General features: G+C 43.9%; 1 protein-coding gene across 2 annotated transcripts in view; it reads left to right on the top strand.

The window, feature by feature from the left end:
* LOC132407705 (syntaxin-2-like) overlaps positions 1 to 18,625 on the top strand; it is an 85,560-nt gene that overhangs the window by 48,131 nt on the left and 18,804 nt on the right. For both annotated transcript variants that reach the window (XM_059994584.1, XM_059994585.1), the window contains 2 exons: positions 5,092 to 5,165; positions 7,121 to 7,229. In XM_059994584.1, coding sequence (XP_059850567.1) covers positions 5,092 to 5,165; positions 7,121 to 7,229 — 183 coding nt within the window. The remainder of the gene's footprint in view (positions 1 to 5,091; positions 5,166 to 7,120; positions 7,230 to 18,625) is intronic.

Genomic DNA, 18,625 nt, shown 5'->3' on the forward strand with positions numbered 1-18,625 from the left:
TTCGTTGTTTGAGCACGTACAGACTATTTTTTCTTGTCATTATTCCCTAAACAATACAGTATAACAACTATTTACATAGCATTTGCATTGTATTAGATATTATAAATAATCTAGAAATGACTTAAAAGTACAGGCAGTCCCCGGGTTATGAATGAGTTCCATTCCTGAGTCTGTCTTTAAGTCGGATTTGAAGTCGGAACAGGTACATCCGGTATTATTTAGCATCAGTTAGTCAAATGTTTTTCTTAGTATATAGTACATATTTTACCTTTCTATGCATATAAAACACTTAAGAAACATACGTATTGCAATAATTAAACCATTGCGTTGCTTAGTAATAATTGTAGCTTTCATCAGGGCAGAGCCTTTCATATGATCCATTAAAATTGTTCCAATCGTTGACCAACGTAGCCTAATGCTTTTCCAATGACCAATGGCGTTTCACCTCTTTCCGATCACTTTATTACTTCCACCTTATTTTCAATCGTGATCGTGATTATTTTCGTGAACAGAAACACTGCGGATTCAGAGCTGCACTGCCAGGTCCTAATGTCCACCGCATTGAGCATGTTAAATAAAGTCTGGGGTTCCGCTGGGTCCTAAACACCACCGCACTGAGACAGGTTGAATAAGGGACTTGACCATCTGCGTTTTTTGGTATCCACGGGGTGTGGGGGGGGGGGTCCTCCCCCGTGGATAAGGAGAGCCGACTGTATTTGTCTTCGGGCATCTGTACCTTCTTCCTGATGGTAGAGTGGGTTGATGGGGGTCTTTGATGACATCACTTTTTGAGGCCTCACTTATTGAAGATGTCCTGGATACTATGGAAGCTCATGCCCATGATAAAGCTGTCTAAGTTTACAACTCTCTGCAGCTTATTTTGATCCTTTGCAGCTGATGAGGAAGTCTAGGGTCCAATTGCAGAGGGAGGTACAGAGGCCCATCTTTTGGAGCTTTTAGATCAGAACTGTTGGAATGACTGTGTTAAACGCTGAGCTGCAGTTGATAAACAGCATCCTGATACAGGTATTAGTACTGTGCAGTCCATATTTGTCCAGTATATTCTTCCTTAAAGGGCAGCTGATCACTGTAATGAGGAAAGTCCCTGATAGTTACACTTACCATTGAATAATTTGAACTGATCAATGAACTGTTCTCTCAGTGGCCACCCACACTTCAATTCGAATTTCCCATTTCCATTTAGATATGTCTGTCTGTGGCCTCCTCTGTTACTGTGACGAGGCCACATTCAGGCTGGAGGAGTAGCACCTCATATTCTGTCAGGTTAGCCTTCTGCATTGATTTCTCATACTTCCAGTAATTTTCCCCCTCCCATTCCTTTTTCCATCCTCCATTCTGGTTTCCCTCTCACCCTTTCTCTTCTCCTGACCTGACCATCACCTCCCTTTGGTGCCTACTTCTCTTTCTCGTGGCCCACTCTCCTGTCCTATCAGATTTCTCCTTCTTCAGTCTTTCTTTTCCACCTATCACCTTCCAGCTTCTTATTTCACTCCCACTTATATCCACCTTCCACCTTACCTGGTCTTACCTGTCACCTACCAGCTAGTATTTCTTCCCTTCCCCAGTCTTCCCCCTTTTCCAGTCCTGATGAAAGGTCTCAGCCCAAGAAGTCAACTGTTCATTCATTTCCACTGATACGGCCTGACCTGCTGAGTTCCTCCAGCATTTTGGGCTTATTGCTTTGGATTTCCAGCATCTGTAGAATCTCCTGTGTTTATGAGCTCTATTCCATTCAGATCTGGAAACTTCCTGAAATATTCTGCCCGTGGTTTAATAATCCTGTGCTATAAGCAATCCTACAAACTTAAGCTATCAGGGAATAAATTTACAGCATTAATGAAACTGTAGTTGATGCAGTCTCTCCTCAGACTAGGAACTAAGTTATCAGAGCTCTGAACTGCCTGCAGTGTTAAATGTGCGTCTGTTTTAGGGGCCAGAACTGTCCACAGGTCGCTGGTGTGGAGTATTTGAAGATTCAGGATTGTTTAATGTAATTTCCAGTACATGTGTAAAGGAGAACAAAATAATTATTACTCCAGATCCAATGCAGCCCAAAAACCCACAGAAGATGATGAACACAATTAAAAAACATGTACAATAGTTTGTATAGATACAGCATCTATAAAAAGTATTTCTTCCCCCCCCCCCCCGGAAGTTTTCATGTTTTATTGTTTTACACCATTGAATCTGTGAATTTAATTTGGCTTTTTTTGACACTGATCAACAGGAAAAGACTTTTATGTCAAAATGAAAACAAATCTCTATAAACTAATCTAAATTAATTACAAATATAAAATACAAAATAATTGATCGAGTAAGTATTCATCCTCTTCAAGTCAGTATTCAGTAGATGTACCTTTGGCAGCAATTACAGCCTTTGGTCTGTGTGGCTAGGTCTCTTTTCAGCTTTGCACATCTAGACACTACAATTTTTCCCCATTCTTCTTTACAAAACTGCTCAAGCTCTGTCAGATTGCATGGGGATCGTGAGTGAACAACCTTTTTCAAATCTAACTGCAAATTCTCATTTGGATTAAGGTCTGGACTCTGACTTGGCCACTCCAGGACATTAACTTTGTTGTTTTTAAGCCAGTCCAGTGTAGCTTTGGCTTTATGCTTGGAGTCATTGTTTTACTAGAAAACAGGTCTTCTTTCAAGTCACAGTTCTCTTGCAGACAGCATCAGGTTTTCCTCCAGGATTTCCCTGTATTTTGCTGCATTCATTTTACCCTCTACCTTCACAAGCCTTCCAGGACCTGCTGCATTGAAGCATCCCCACAGCACGATGCAGACACTGCCATGCTTCACTGTAGGGATGGTGTGTTTTTGATGATGTGTGGTGTTTGATTTACACCAAGCATAGTGTTTAGTCTGATGGCCAAAAAGCCCAATTTGGTTTCATCAGACCATAGAACCTCCTTCCAGCTAACTTCAGAGTCTCCCAATTGCCTTCTGACAAATTCTGGCTGAGAGTTCATGCAGTTTTTTTTTTCAACAGTGGCTTTCTCTTTGGCACTCTCCCATAAAGCTGCAACTGGTAAAGCACCCGGGCAACAGTTGTTGTATGTGCAGTCTCTCCCATCTCAGCCACTGAAGCTTGTAACTCCTCCAGAGTTGTCATAGGTCTCTTGGTGGCCTCCCTCACTAGTCCTCTTCTTGCACGGACAGTCAGTTTTTGAGGATGGCCTGTCTAGGCAGATTTACAACTGTGGCATATTCTTTCCATTTCTTGATGATTGACTTAACTGTATGCCAAGGATATTCAGTGACTTGGAATTTTTTTTCTAACCATCTCCTGACTTGTGCTTTTCAATAACCTTTTCGTGGAGTGGTTTGGAGTGTTCTTTTGTCTTCATGGTGTAGTTTTTGCCAGGATACTGACATTCCAGATTCAGGTGTATTTTTACTACAATCAGTTGAATCACCTTGACTGCTCAGTTTTCCAAAAAGAGATCACCATGTAAGGACATGTTTAGCTCAGTTTTGTTGGCCGAAGGGCTTTTATTGTGCTGTAGGTTTTCTATGTTTCTATTTAATTTCTAAAACCTATTGGCTGTACTAATGCTGATTTGGGTGGTGAGTACTTATGCAATCAATTATTTTGTGTTTTATATTTGTAACGTAGATCACTTTGAAGAGATGAGTTTTCACTTTGACATGAAAGTGTTTTTTTTTTCGGTTGATCAGTTTCAAAAAAGCCAAATTAAATCCACTGTGATCCAATGTTATAAAACAATAAAATATGAAAACTTCTTGGGGGGGGAGGATTTCTTTTTATAGGCACTGTAGGTTGATTGTATGTCCATAAAGTGACACTCAGCACAGATGTCTGTACATAAGGTAGAGTCACCTTAGAGACAGGAGATGATAAGGTAATGGTGGTGGGATGGGGGTGGAGGGGAAGGTTAGGTTAGTGGACGGAGGTGTTGATCAGCCTTACTGCTGCTTGGGGAAAGTAGTGTGTGAGTGAGTGTCCTTGCTTAAATCAAAACAAGCTGCAGAGTCAAATGGTTCTGCCCCTCTCTCTCTCTCTCTCTCTCAGTGAGAATTAAACAGGAGCCAAGAAAGTCAGTGGCTGATGTCACTCAGGCACTCTCTCTTAAAAATAACAGTCCACGGCAAGATAAACCTAGGGGCTCATCACACCCCTACCTCACCCTAAACCGTCCCCTTTTCAACCCCACCTATATCCATCGAACACACAGATGCTGCAAATCTGAAACAACACACGCAAAATGCAGGAAGAATTCAGCAGGTCAAGCAGCATCTATAGAGGAATAAACAGTCAACATTTCAGCCCAAGACCCTTCATGAGTACTGATAAAGGGTCTCAACCTGAATCGGCGACTATTTATTTTGTGTGTTGTCCCGATTCAAGATTGTTTAATGTGTAATTTCCAGTACACAAGTGTAAATGAGAATGAAATAATTGTTACTCCAAATCCGATGCAGCATAAGAAAACAATAAGATAAAGAGCACAATAATAATAAAAAATACACTAACTGTAAATACAAAAGATAGCTTATGGACATAGATTGTATGTCCATAAAGTGACGCTAGGCACAGGAGTGTCTGTACATAAGGTGACTCTGACAGGAAATGATGAAGTAGTGGTGGTTGGGGGTTTGGAGGGGTGGGTTAGTGGATGGAGGTGTTGATCAGCCTTACTGCTGATCAGTTAATTGATGGAGCAAGAGAGGATATCCCCTTTGGTTCAGGAGCCTGGTGGTTGAGGGGTAGTAACTGTTCCTGACCCTGGTGGTGTGGGTGTTCAGATCCTGTTCATTCTTCCTGATGGCAGCAGTGAGAAGAGAGCATGTCCTGGATGGTGGGGGTCACTGATGTTGGATACTGCTTTCCTGCAACAATGCTCCATGTAGATGTGCGGAGGTCTTTACCCCTGATGGACTGGTCTGCTTCCACTTATTTTTATAGGCTTTTTCATTCAAATAAAGCTAATTTTTAATCTTTATCAAGTTGCAATTTGTCTTCCTGTAGAGATGGGGTGTTAATTAGACTTCCCTCTATCATTAATGCCTGTGATTCTTGTATGTCATATTCTATCCTAGTTATCGAGCAGAGCTTTAAAGATGAAGATGAAGAGAACCAAGGCTCGGTCGATTTGAGGATACGGAAAACCCAGGTACAGGAGCACTTTGCCAGGGCTGGCAGTGGAGGTAGATACTTCAGGGACATTTAAGACCCTCTTAGATAAAAGAAAAATGTTGGACCAGGTGGGAGGGAAGGGTTAGATTGATTTCAGAGTAGGTTGAAAGGTCAGCATAGCATCGTGAGCTGAATGTGCTGAAATGTTCTGTGTTCAAATGTGAACGGTTTTGACCAGAGGTCTCAGCCTCAGAATACAAAGACACACCTTAACAGCAGAGGTGAGGATTGCATTTCTTTAATCAGAGAGTGGTGACTTCATTGCTACAGACGGCCAAGACATAGGGTATATTTAAAGTGGTGGTTGATAGGTTCTTGATTAGTCAGGGCGTCACAGGTTACAGGGAGAACCAGAAGAGTGGGGTTGAGAGAGATAATAAATTGGCCATGATGGAATGGCAGAGCAGCTGTGTCTTCTAGTCTTTAAACCCCACTCTCAGAGACAGAGGGGAGGGGTGTATAAAGACCATAAGACATAGGAGCAGAATTAGACCATTCACTCCATCGAGTCTGCACCGTCATTACATCATGGCTGACACCCTGACTAGTCAAGAACTTATAGACCTCTGCTTTAAATATACTCAGTCACTTGACTTCATCATCCTCTGGCTAAAGAAAATTCCTCCTCATCTCTGTTCTAAAAGGATATCCCTGCATTCAGAGGCTGTGCTCTCTGGTCCTAGACTTAGAATATTGGCTTCAGCTCTGCTTGCATTTGGTGATGTAACCATGTACAGAAGTGTTACACCTGTATGCTCTGCAGGAGCTGTCGTTCTGTGTCCATTGGTTGAAGGGGGTGGTTGCAGGGGGAAGTGTTACTCTGCTTCAGTTTCCCATTCTTGCCTCTTACCTCTTCTCATCTGTCTTATTGCCTCCCCCCGGGTTCCCCCTCCACCTTCCTTTTCTCCCCTCCTCCTTCCCTTTCTCCCCCCTTCACTGTTTCCCTTTCCCTCCCTCACCTTATTTCCTTGCCTGACCATCACCTCCTCTGATGCTCCTCCCTCTTTTCTTTTTCCTCTCCTTTCAATCCTCTCCTATCAGATTCCCCCTTCCCCAATCCTGTATCTCTTTCACCAACCAATCAACTCTGTAAATCTACTCCAAATCTTTTTTCTCCAGTCTTGCTGAAGAGTCTCGGCCCGAAATGTCGACTGTACTCTTTTCCATGGATGCTGCCTGGCCTGCTGAGCTCCTCCAGCATTTTGTGTGTGTTGCTCTGGATTTCCAGCATCTGCAGAATCTCTTATGTTTAACATTGATATATGGAGCTTGTGGTGGGGGGGGGGGGGTCGGGGACGGGACAATCTGTAATAGAAACTGCTGCGGCAAATGCTTCTGTTGTGAACTATCGTTGCATACACTCCCCACTGTGGGAAGGATGTTTGAGGCTTTGCAGAAGGTGCAGGAGGTTTTCCAGGATGCTGCCTGGCTTAGAGGGCATGTGCTATCATAAGAGGCTGGATAAACTTGGGTTGTTTTCTCTGGAGTGTCGGAGACTGAGGGGAGATCTGATAGAGGTTTATAAGATGATGAGAGGCATAGACAGAGTGGACAGGGGGTATCTGTTTCCCAGGGTTGAAATGTCAGGGCATGCATTGATGGTGAGAGGGGGTCAGTTCAAGGAGGATGTGTGAGGGGTAAGTTTTTTTTTACTCAGTGGTGGGTGCCAGCAATGCGCTGCCTGGTAAGGTGGTAGAGAAAAATATATTGGAGGCTTTTATGAGACATTTGGATTGGCACTCGGATGTAAGGAAGATGGAGAGATATGGACATGCTGTAGGTGGGAGGGACTTGGGTGTTTTTGACTTATTTATTAGCTGGTTTGGCACAACATTGTGGGCTGAAGAGCCTGTTCCTGTGCTAAACTGTTCTATGTTCTATGTCAGTGGTTGATGTGACTCACCTGTTTAAACACCCCTCTTTTAATTTCAGCACTCAACACTGTCCCGAAAGTTTGCCAACGTCATGACAGAGTACAACGAGATCCAGATATATTTCAGAGAGCGCAGCAAAGGAAGGATTCAGCGTCAACTGGAAATCAGTGAGTGAATCTAAATGAGCCGTCTCACTGATTTGCCATGGTAGCCCAATGCAATTACAGTTTGGGGCGTTTTGGAGCTCAGAGTTTAATTCTGTAGGGACTTTGTATGTTCTCCCCGTGATTGAATGGGTTTCTTCCCACAGTCCAAAAACATACTGGTTAGTATAGATTAATTGGTCATTGTAAATTGTCCTGTGGCACACTGGCCTTCGTAAATCAAAGCATTGAGTACAGGAGATGGGATGTCATGTTGAAGTTTAATGAGACATTGCTGAGGCCTAATTTGGAGAATTGTGTGCAGGTTTGGTTACTGACCTACAGGAAAGTTATAAATAAGGCTGAAAGAATAAAGAGGAAATATACAAGGATGTTGCTGAGTCTGGAGGACCTGAGTTAGGAGGAAAGATTGAATAGGTTAGGACTGTATACCTTGGAATGTAGAAGATTGAGGAGAGATTTGATAGAGGTGTACAAAATTATGAGGGGTATAGATAGGGTAAATACAAGTGGGCTCTTTCCATTGAGGTTGGATGGGACAACAACCAGAGGTCATGAGTTAAGAGTGAAAGTTGAAAAGCTTAAGGGGAACACGAGGGGCAACTCTTTCACTCAGAGGGTGGTGAGAGTGTGGAATGAGCTGCCAGCACAAGTGGTGGATATGAGCTCAGTTTCAATGTTTAAGAGAAGTTTGGATAGGCAGGTGAATGGTCATGGTATGAAGGGCGATGGTCCCAGTGCAGGTCAATAGGAGTAGACATTTTAAATGGTTTGGCACGGTCTAGGTGGGCTGAAGGACCTGTTTCTGCGTTGTACTTTTCTATGACTCTATGATTATTAGTCTAGTGTTAAATAGTTGGGTTTCTAAGTGGTGCAGCTCATTGGTTTGGAACAGCCTGTTTTGCACTGTATTTCTAAATAATAAACTGTCCTCACACAAGCATGACTTGGCCTCCACCACCAGCCCAGGCAACACCTTCCAGGCACCCACCACTCTCTGTGTAGAAAAAAATAAATTAGCCTCATTCATCTCCTTTGAACCCCCCCCCCCCCCCCGCATCACCTTAATTGTGTGTCCTCTCATGGTCCCAGAAGACATTCTACACAATCAGGGAAAGTCAGCAATGCCTCTACTTTCTGAGGAGGTTGAAGAGAGCTGGACTTTGCACATCTATACTTACATCATTGTACAGATATGCAGGAGAGAGCGTACTGACAAGCTGCATCACTGCTTGCGATGGAAACTTCACTGCGGCGGACAGGAAGGCTCTACAATAGGTAGTCAAAACTGCCCAATGCATCACCAGCACCAGCCTACCCGCCATTAAGGACATGTATAGAGAAAGGTGGTGAAAAAAGGCCAGTGACATCATGAAGAATCCCACCCACCCTGCACATGGACTGTTTGTCCCACTTCCATTAGGGAAGAGGCTACAGAGCATCCACGCCAGGACCACCAGACTCAAAAACAGTTACTTTACACTCTCTGAGTAAAAAACTTACCCCTGACATTTCCTCTGTACATACTCCCCAGCACCTTAAACCTGTGTCCTCTTGTGGCAACCATTTCAGCCTTGAGAAAAAGTCTCTGACTATCCACACGATCAATGCCTCTCATCATCTTATACACCTCTATCAGGTCACCTCTCATCCTCCATTGCTCCAAGGAGAAAAGGCTGAGTTCACACAACCTATTCTCATAAGGCATGCTCCACAATCCAGGCAACATCCTTGTAAATCTACTCTGCACCCCTTTCTATAGTTTCCACATCCTTCCTGTAGTGAGGTGATCAGAACTGAGCACAGTACTCCAATTGGGGTCTGACCATGGTCCTATATAGCTGCAACATTACCTCTCGGCTCCTAAATTCAGTTCCACAATTGATGAATGCCAATACACCATATGCCTTCTTAACCACAGTTAACTTGTGCAGCTGCTTTGAGTGTCCTGTGGACTCAGACCCCAAGATCCCTCTGATCCTCCACACTGCCAAGAATCTTACCATTAATACTATATTCTGCCATCATATTTGACCTACCATATTTGGGTTGAACTCCATCTGCCACTTCTCAGCCCAATTTTGCATCCTATCAGTATCCCGCTGTAACCTCTGACAACCCTCCACACTATCCACAACACCTCCAACCTTTGTGTCAACAGCAAACTTACTAACCCATCCCTCCACTTCCTCATCCAGGTCATTTATAAAAATAATGAAGAGTAAGGGTCCCAGAACAGATCCCTGAGGCACTCCACTGGTGACCGACCTCCATGCAGAATATGACCCGTCTACAACCACTCTTTCCCTTCTGTGGGCAAGTCAGTTCTGGATCCACAAAACAATGTCCCCTTGGATCCCATGCCTCCTTACTTTCTCAATAAGTCTTGTATGGGGTACCTTATCAAATGCCTTGCTAAAATCCATGTACACTACATCTACTGCTCTTCCTTCATCAATGTTTTTAGTCACATCCTCAAAAAATTCAATCTGGCTCGTAACGCACAACCTGCCCTTGACAAAGCCATGCTGACTGTTCGTAATCATATTATACCTCTCCAGATGTTCATAAATCCTGCCTCTCAGGATCTTCTCCATCAAATTACCAACCACTAAGGTAAGACTCACTGGTCTATAATTTCCTGGGCTATCTCTACTCCCTTTCTTGACTTAGGGAATAACATCTGCAACCCTCCAATCCTGCGGAACCTCTCCTGTCCCCATTGATGATGCAAAGATCATTGCCAGAGGCTCAGCAATCTCCTCCTTTGCCTCCCACAGTAGCCTGGGGTACATTTTGTCCGGTCCCAGCGATTTATCCAACTTGATGCTTTCCAAAAGCTCCAGCACATCCTCTTTCTTAATATCTACATGCTCAAGCTTTTCAGTCTGCTGCAAGTCATCACTACAGTCACCAAGATCCTTTTCCATAGTGAATACTGAAATAAAGTATTCATTAAGTACCCCTGCTATTTCCTCTGGTCCATATACACTTTCCCACTGTCACACTTGATAGGTCCTATTCCTTCATGTCTTATCCTCTTGCTCTTCACATATTTGTAGAATGCCTTGGGGTTTCCTTAATCCTGCCGCCAAGGCCTTATCATGCCCCCTTCTGGCTCTCCTAATTTCCTCCTTAAGCTCCTTCCAAGTAGCCTTATAATCTTCTAGATCTCTAACATTACCTAACTCTGAACCTTTTGTATGCTTTTCTTTTCTTCTTGACTAGATTTGTTACAGCCTTTGTACACCATGGTTCCTGTACCCTACCATAACTTTCCTGTCTCATTGGAACGTACCTATATAGAACTCTACACAAATATCACCTGAATATTTGCCACATTTCTTCCGTACATTTCCCTGTGAACATCTGTTTCCAATTTAAGCCTCCAGTTTCCTGCCTGATAGCCTCATAATTTCCCTTACTCCCAAATAAATGCTTTTCTAACTTGTCTGTTCCTATTTCTCTCCAATGCTATTGTAAAGGAGATAGAATTATGATCACTATCCCCAAAATGCTCTCCCACTAAGAGATCTGACACCTGACCAGGCTCATTTCCCAATACCAAGTCAAGTACAGCCTCTCCTCTCCTTATCTACATACTGTATCAAGAAACCTTTTTGAACACACTTAACAAACTCCGCCCCATCGAAACCCCTTGCTCTAGCGAGATGCCAATCGATATTTGGGAAATTAAAATCTCCCTGTACCTTATGTACAGACACTCCTGGGCTTAGCGTCAGTTTTTGGACATACAATTGATCTATGTGTATAAGCGATCTTATGCATTTATATTTATTTTGATTTTCTATTATTGGGTTCTTTATCTTATTGTGTGTGTTTTTTTTTTGCTGCATCGGATCCAGAGTAACAATTATTTTGTTCTCCTTTACACTTGTGTGCTAAAAATTAAATTAAACAATCTTGAATCTCTGGTCTTAGACATTTCAGCCTTAGAAAACACATACTGTCTGTCCACTCTATCTGTGCGTATCATAATCTTATAAACCTCTGTCAGATCTCCCCTCAGCCTCTACCGTTCCAAAGCAAACAACCCAAGTTTGTCCAGTTTCCCCCTCTCACCATACTGAGGCTGTGTCACTCACCTTGTGAAGGTGAACACTGTGTTGCTGCTGAGGTAGAGACTACTTGTGGATTCCCTGCCATTCACTTGGAAAAGCTCATTCAAATGCTAGTGTTGTTGGTTGGCCGTTGTATCTGACGATGACACGATACCTGTGTGGGAAAGTTTTTAAGTGGAAAAGCCATTGCACTGGGGCGGTTCTACTCTCTGGACCTCGTAAATCCAGGTCCAGTGGTTTGGTTAAAATGGCCCTACCAAATGCGTACCACAGCTCACTGGTAGTTAAAAAAACAGAAAATTCAACTACAGACAACTGGTCCAGGTGTCAGGTTGGATCAGTCTGGGTGCCGAGAGGTGAAGTTGGGGCCAGGGCAGAGGAGATTCGATGCCCGTATGACTGGCCGGGGTGTGAGGTTGGATCACTCTGGGTGCCATGAGGAGAAATCTGGACTGGGGCAGAGGAGATTTGCTGCCCATACAACTAGCTCCATCATGAAGTTGGATTGCTCTGGGTGCCAATTATTTGAAAAGCTCGATAGCAGGTTTGGGCTGGGTGGCGAAATCTGGACCTGGAAGCGAATTTCTGGGCAACGTGGTCTAGGCCCCAAGCCCTTCGCAGTAACCAGGTCCTAGTGTGGTGTAAGACAGTTCAAACACTGGCCCAGATTGTAGGTGAGAGCTGATTTCACTCGCTTGCCACAATGGTCACTCCTCTCTCTAGGGCACCAAAACCTTTTGCTGTTCCATTTTTTGGTCAATTTAAATGCTGGCCCAGATAGACTGAAAAGCCAGCGTGTCTGGATCTGAGGTGAGAGCCAATTTCACTCATTCTCCGTGACGGTCACCCCTCTCCCTCTGTGGCACTGAGGCTAGGAAGACTGCCCCAGGTGCTGTGCTCTGTGCCCACTTATATGATGAACTGATAGGTGAGGCTTTGGGCCGACTCGAGTTCGGATCTGAGGTCTCAATTTGATTCTGAATGTTGTTGTTCACTTCAATTGTTTGCATGATCTGTACTTTTTTCCCCTTTCGTTTGTGCATCAGTTGTTGGTCTTTTTATTCTTTATTTGGGTTCTTTCAGGTTTCTTGCTTTGTGGCTACCTGTAAGCAAACAAATCTCAAGGTTGTATAATTTATACATTCTTTGATAAATGTACATTGAATTGAACTGGGTGGTCGTCGCAAACTGGGGTTTTCCTTGGTTGCCATGGACGACCATGACATCTTCTGTGCCTCGTCGTGTCCTTCGCTCTCCATGGAGCCTTGCAGAACCACCTTCCTGGCTGTTGGATCTCACTGTAGATCTCATCTAGCCAGAGCTGACTTTGCATGCTAGGACAGGCATGTCCCTATTGGTGGGATATGGGGTCTCTGCCAGCTACCCTCACCTGCTTTAGCCCCAGCTGAAGTGGTGTACTAGGTTGTGGCTACTGTCAAATGCAAACAGCTGCTTGGAGCCACAGGTGAGAGCTGAGTGTCCGCTGGGTTCCAAAGGTGAGTGAGCTGCCTCAGAATGGACACGACAAGCCCCTTCACCAGAGATGCCTGCTCTTCCTGGACAGCCCACACACTCCATTAAGATTATACAACAACACAAATTCAAAGATAGCATTACCATGTAAAAGTATTCTATTGTAGGAGATTGCATTGAAATTAATTTTACTTTATTTGGGGAACAAGCACTTCTGTCCCATCAAACTGCGCTATCCGGCAACCCACTGATTTAACCCTAGCCAAGTCACTGAATAATTTACAATGGTCAATTAACCTACTAACCAGTATGTCTGAAATCGGACCACCCAGAGAAGACCCATGCATTCCACTGGGAGGGAGTAAAGACTCTTTACAGAGGACGTGGGAATTGAACTCCAAAATCCATTCTGAGCTGTAACAGCATCTCGCTAATGGCTACACTGTGATGCCAAAGGACGATGGGCTGAATGGACTGGCAAAGTTGGAATGTTCCCAAGAGAGCAACACACACAAAATACTGGTGGAACGCAGCAGGCCATACAGCATCTATAGGAAGAAGTACAGTCGACGTTTCGGGCCAAGACCCTTTGTCAGGATATCATGTTCCCACAAGAGCTGTGGGCTGGCAGAGGGTAGTGCCATTACAAAGGGGGTTTTGGATTAACATACTACAATCTTAACTTGTCTCTGTGTTTATTGGTCAGCTCATGGCCCAGGTGTTTTACACACAAAAGTGAAGAGGAACTTATCAGGTCAGGCAGCATATATGGAGAGGAATAAAGAGCTGACATTTCGGGCTGAGACCCTTCATCAGGACAGGAAAGGAAGGGGGAAGAAGCCAGACTGAGGAGGTGAGGGGAGTGTGAGGAGTACAAGCACCTACCCTAGTTAGCCAAAGTTTCATGGAAATCGATTTAAAAAAAGTATTTTAAAAAAACATAAACTGCAGTTTAACTGAGTAACAATTTTTTGTATTGAAGTGAAATGGAGAATAGATTAGAACGCTATCAATATAACTACAGTCCAATGAAACTGCGATTTAGTTCCTAATAGTTATCGACAGAGTAATGCATTCAGTTAACGCTGGCATCTTCATTTGATAGACTGTAAATGAATAAAATCACTATAGACACCTCATGCAGAAAACAGACTGCCTTCATGCAATGCTTTCAACAAGCATATCCCCCAAATCTTCGTTGTGGTTGTAACATTAAAGATGATTTAAATTCTTCAAAGTTCCTAAGTGGTGAAATAGTTTCATTTTCACTCTTGGCTGTTTCTGGCATCTCCAGGCCTGAATGCTTGAAGCTGCAGTGAGCAAAACAGTTCTGAATTGTCTTGCTGCTTATTTCTCACCAACTATCGGTGAGAATAATCACTGCTTGTTGAACACAAACATGCGACTGACACTATTTAAAACCTGCTCTAAGGATGGTGTAGTGTCTAACAACCCCAAGTACATGTGACGTGACTGATGCCAGTTAGAAACTGTTCGGCAGCAGTCTTCTGTCCCAATTAAACAAAATGAATCCCGGCTATTCTTTCAATTAGACTGTTAAGATGTTGGAGCAGGATTAGGCCATTCAGCCTATTGAGTCTGCTCGGCCATTTCATCATGCCTGATCCATTTCCTGTCTCAGCCCCAATCTCCTGCCTTCTCCCCGTATCCGTTCGTGCCCCGACTAATTGAGAATCTATCAACTTCTGCCTTAAGTATACCTAAACACCTGGCCTCCACAGCCGCCTGTGGCAACGAATCCTGCAGATTCACCACTCTGGCTAAAGAAATTCCTCTTCATCTCCGTTTTGAAAGAACACCCCTCTGAAGCTGTGCTCTCTGGTCTTAGACTCCCCCACCATATGAAACAACCTCTTCACATCCATTCTCTTTGAGGCCTTTCAACATTTGATAGTTTCAATGAGGTTGCCCCTCATTCTTCTGAATTCCAGGGAATAGAAGCCAAAACCAGAACTTCCAGTCAAGATGGCGCCTGGGTACAATGTTCCTTCAGTCGACATCTTCTGGATAGATCATGAAACCATATATTTTAATTCTTTTATGTCTTTTACGTTTGTTTTTTGACTTGGATGTGATTCTGGAGCTGTTGGAGCCTGTGATTTGCTGTTTGGAGATCGTTCAGCAGTTCCAGTGCTCTGCAGTCTCCGAGAGACTTGCGGGAGCTAGAGACAATGTGAGCAAACCTCATAGCAGGCAGGCTGCAAGCTGATGTTTGACTCCATTTCACTGATTAACGCTTCCATTGTTCACTGATTAAAACAACGAGGACAATTGAAACATCGAGGTGAATGCAGAAGCTTGGAGTTTGTTTGGGTGCTTCAGCGCTCTGCAGTCTCTGTAAGGATTCCGGAAGACGGAGGCAGTGCGCGTGAACTTTGTGGCGAGAAGCTAGCGGGATGGGGTGCAAGCCGCTTTTGGACTGCTGGTGAAAGCAGTGATGGAGACTGAAGCAACAAGGCGAGTGTGGAGGGCCAGCACTTGCTGCCTGTCTCTGCTACAGAGAGGGAAAGGTCTGCTGCTGTGTCAGAGAGTGTTGCCCAGGTTTTCTGCGTTTTGAATGGCCTGTAGACTTTTTTTCCCAGTTGAATAGTTTTTTTTATACTCCGTGTTTTTCACCCCATCTTTCTTGTTTGTTTTTTTGTGCAGGCAGGGGGATTTTGTGGGTTGATGATTGTGCCGCTTTTCTTTCTGGGTTTCATGGCTACCCTGAGAAGGCAAATTTCAAGTTGCATACTTTGATAATAAATGAATCTTTGAAAACTACAAGGTAATTCTGATATGACAAGCCGTTCAATCCTGGAATCATTTCATGAATCTCCTTTGAACCCTCTCCAGTTTCAGCACATCATTTCGAAGATAAGGGGCCCAAAACTGCTCACAGTACTCCAGAGGCCTCACCAGTGTTTCATAAAGTCTCAGCATTACAGCCTTGCTTTTGTATACTAATCCTCTTGAAATGAGTGCTAACATTGCATTTGGCCTCCTTGCCACTGACTCAACCTGAAAATTAACCTTTAGGGAATCCTGCACAAAGATTACCACCACCATTTTTTGAATTTTCTCTCCATTTAGAAAATAGTGTATGGTATTATTTCTTCTACCAAAGTGCATGACCTGCACTTCCACAGTGTATTCCATTTCTTTGCCCATTCTAGTTTTTGTTCTTAAAGAATTGTCCCAAGCAAGTGACTGTCCCGGTTGACCAATGGCCCACTTACTGGAGTCCACAGTACATTTAATCTAAAACTCCTCTTTCTGTTAGTTCACTGTAACATCCCGGGGGACAGGAACAGACAAGATAAAGCATTTAGAATTTGGGGCCAGAGGTGTTTGGAAATTCTGACTACGCATTCCACAAGGCAGAGATCACGACACATAACAATGAGTCAGAATTACTTCAATAAATGTTAGCCTTCAATGTGAAAGCTTAATTATTATATTCTTCACTGCTGTCTGCCGAGGGATTTCAGAATGTCATGCTAACTACTTCAGAGTGGCTTCTAGATGCAGGCTTTTGACCTAAAACATCAACAATTCCTTTCCTCACACCAACACAGCTCGAGCCGCTGATTTTCTCCAGCACACTGTGTTGCTCAAACAGCTGGAGCTTCTCTGATATAATCGTCCTCTGAACTGGCAGACGCATCCATTCAATGATGAGGGCCTGCAAGGCTGTAATGTTGAGGCTTTATAAAGCATTGGTGAGGCCTCACTTGAAGTATTGTGAACAGCTTTGGGCCCCTTCTCTTAGAAAGGATGTGCTGACACCAGAGAGGGTTCAAAGGAGGTTCACAAAAATGATTCCAGGATTAAACAGCTTGTCACATGTGGAGCGTTTGATGGCTCTCGGCTTGAACTCACTGGAATTTAGAAGAATGAGGGGTGACATGATCAAAACCTATCAAATGTTAAGAGGCCTTCAAAGGATGTGGAGAAGGTGTTTCCTGTGGTGGGGGAGTCTAAGACCAGAGGACACAGCCTCAGAATAGAGGGTCTTTTAGAACGGTGTTGAGGAGGAATTTCTTTAGCCAGAGAGTGGTGAATCTGTGGCATTTGTTGCCACAGGTGGCTGTGGAGGTTAAGTTTTTAAGGCAGAGGTTGATAGATTCTTGATCGGTTAGAGTTTGAAGGGATATGGGGAGAAGACAGGAGATTGGGGCTGAGAGGGAGAATGGATAAGCCATGATGAAATGGGAGAGCAGACTCGATAGGCCAAATGGCCTAATTCTGCTCCTATATCTTATGGTCTTTGTAAAACTGTAGTTAGGCTGAAAATAGAGTTGCATACAGTTCTGGTCACCTCACTGTAGGAAGGATGTCGAGGCTTTGGAGAGGGTGCAGGAGAGGTTTATCAGGGTTCTGCCTGGTTTAGTGGGCATATGCTGTAACAAGATAAACTTGGGTTGTTTTCTCTGGAGCGCCAGAGGCTGAGGGGAGATCTGATAGAGGCTTATAAGATTATGAGAGGCATAGATAGAGGGGCAGAGATAGGGCATCTGTTTCCCAGGGTTGAAATGTCTAATACCAGAGGGCATGCATTGAAGGGGAGGGGGGATAATTTGAAAGGAGATGTGAGGGGCGAGTTTTTTTTTTACACAGTGGTGGATGTCTGGCTGGTGGTAGAGGCAGATAGATAAGGGACTTTTAAGAATGGAGAGAAATGGACCTTTTGTGGGCAGAGGAGATACTAATTTAATTGCTTCAGCATAACTCGGCTGAAGGGCCTAGTCCCATGCTGTACTTTTCTATGCTTTATGTTCTAATGTGCTGGGGGCAGCCTGCAAGCGTTGCCACACATTCTAGCACTAACATAGTATGTCCACTATATCCAGCAGCTGCGGCAGTAACGAGAAAACAAGACGAGAATAAAGGCAAGACGATCTCTCTCTCTCTCTCTCTCTCTCTCTCTCTCCTTCCCTCTTCTCCTTTCACTTGAAGAGAGAGTCCTGATGAAGGGTCTCAGCCTGAAAAGTTGACTGCTCATTTCCCCCCATAGTTGCTGCCAGACCTGCTGAGTTCCTGCTCAATGTCACTCGTAAGGCTAGAATTGCATGGGACACATCAGGACAAAGCTAGAATACAGATAAGATCACTGTATCCTTCTAATATTTCGACATGTTCTGCTTGTTGGCATTCTAGTGATTTGGGCTGTGACCTTGATTTTTAAAGATACTGTCAGCTTCTTTGTAACTATTGTTCCTTGCAGGGAAATGGAGGAAGTCACTTTAAGCTAATCTGAGCGTGCTTCTTCAGACATTGAGTCATAGAAAGCTGCAGCACAGAACAGGCCCTTCCACCTATCTAGTCCATGCTGATCCTTTAATCTGCTTAGTCCCTTTGACCTGCTCCAGAACCATAGCCCTCCACACCCCTCCCATTCATCTATCTATCCAAACTTCTCTTAAATGTTGTAATCTAACCTGCCAGGCGTTAGCAGTTTATTCCATACTCACACCGCCCTTTCAGTGAATAAGTTCTCCTCAAACATTTCCCTCTTATCTTAACCCATGGCCTCCAATTCTAGTCTCACGCAACCTCTGGAAAAAGCCTGCTTGCATTTACCCTGTCTATACCTTTCATAATTTTGTATACCTCTATCAAATCTCCCTTCTTTTTCCTGTGCTCCAGGGAATAAAGTCCTAACCCATTCATCCTTTCCCTATAACTCAGGTCTCGGGTCCTGGCAACATCATTGGATGTCATGGCAGCATAGCAATTAGCGTTTCATTATTATAGCTCACAGTGTTCAATCCTGTCACCGTTCTTACATCCTCCCTGTGGAACACATGAGTTTTCCCTGCGTGCTCCCTTTTCCTCCCCCAG

The sequence above is a fragment of the Hypanus sabinus genome, chromosome 18 (assembly GCF_030144855.1).
Source record: "Hypanus sabinus isolate sHypSab1 chromosome 18, sHypSab1.hap1, whole genome shotgun sequence".
Classification (NCBI taxonomy): Eukaryota; Metazoa; Chordata; class Chondrichthyes; order Myliobatiformes; family Dasyatidae; genus Hypanus; species Hypanus sabinus.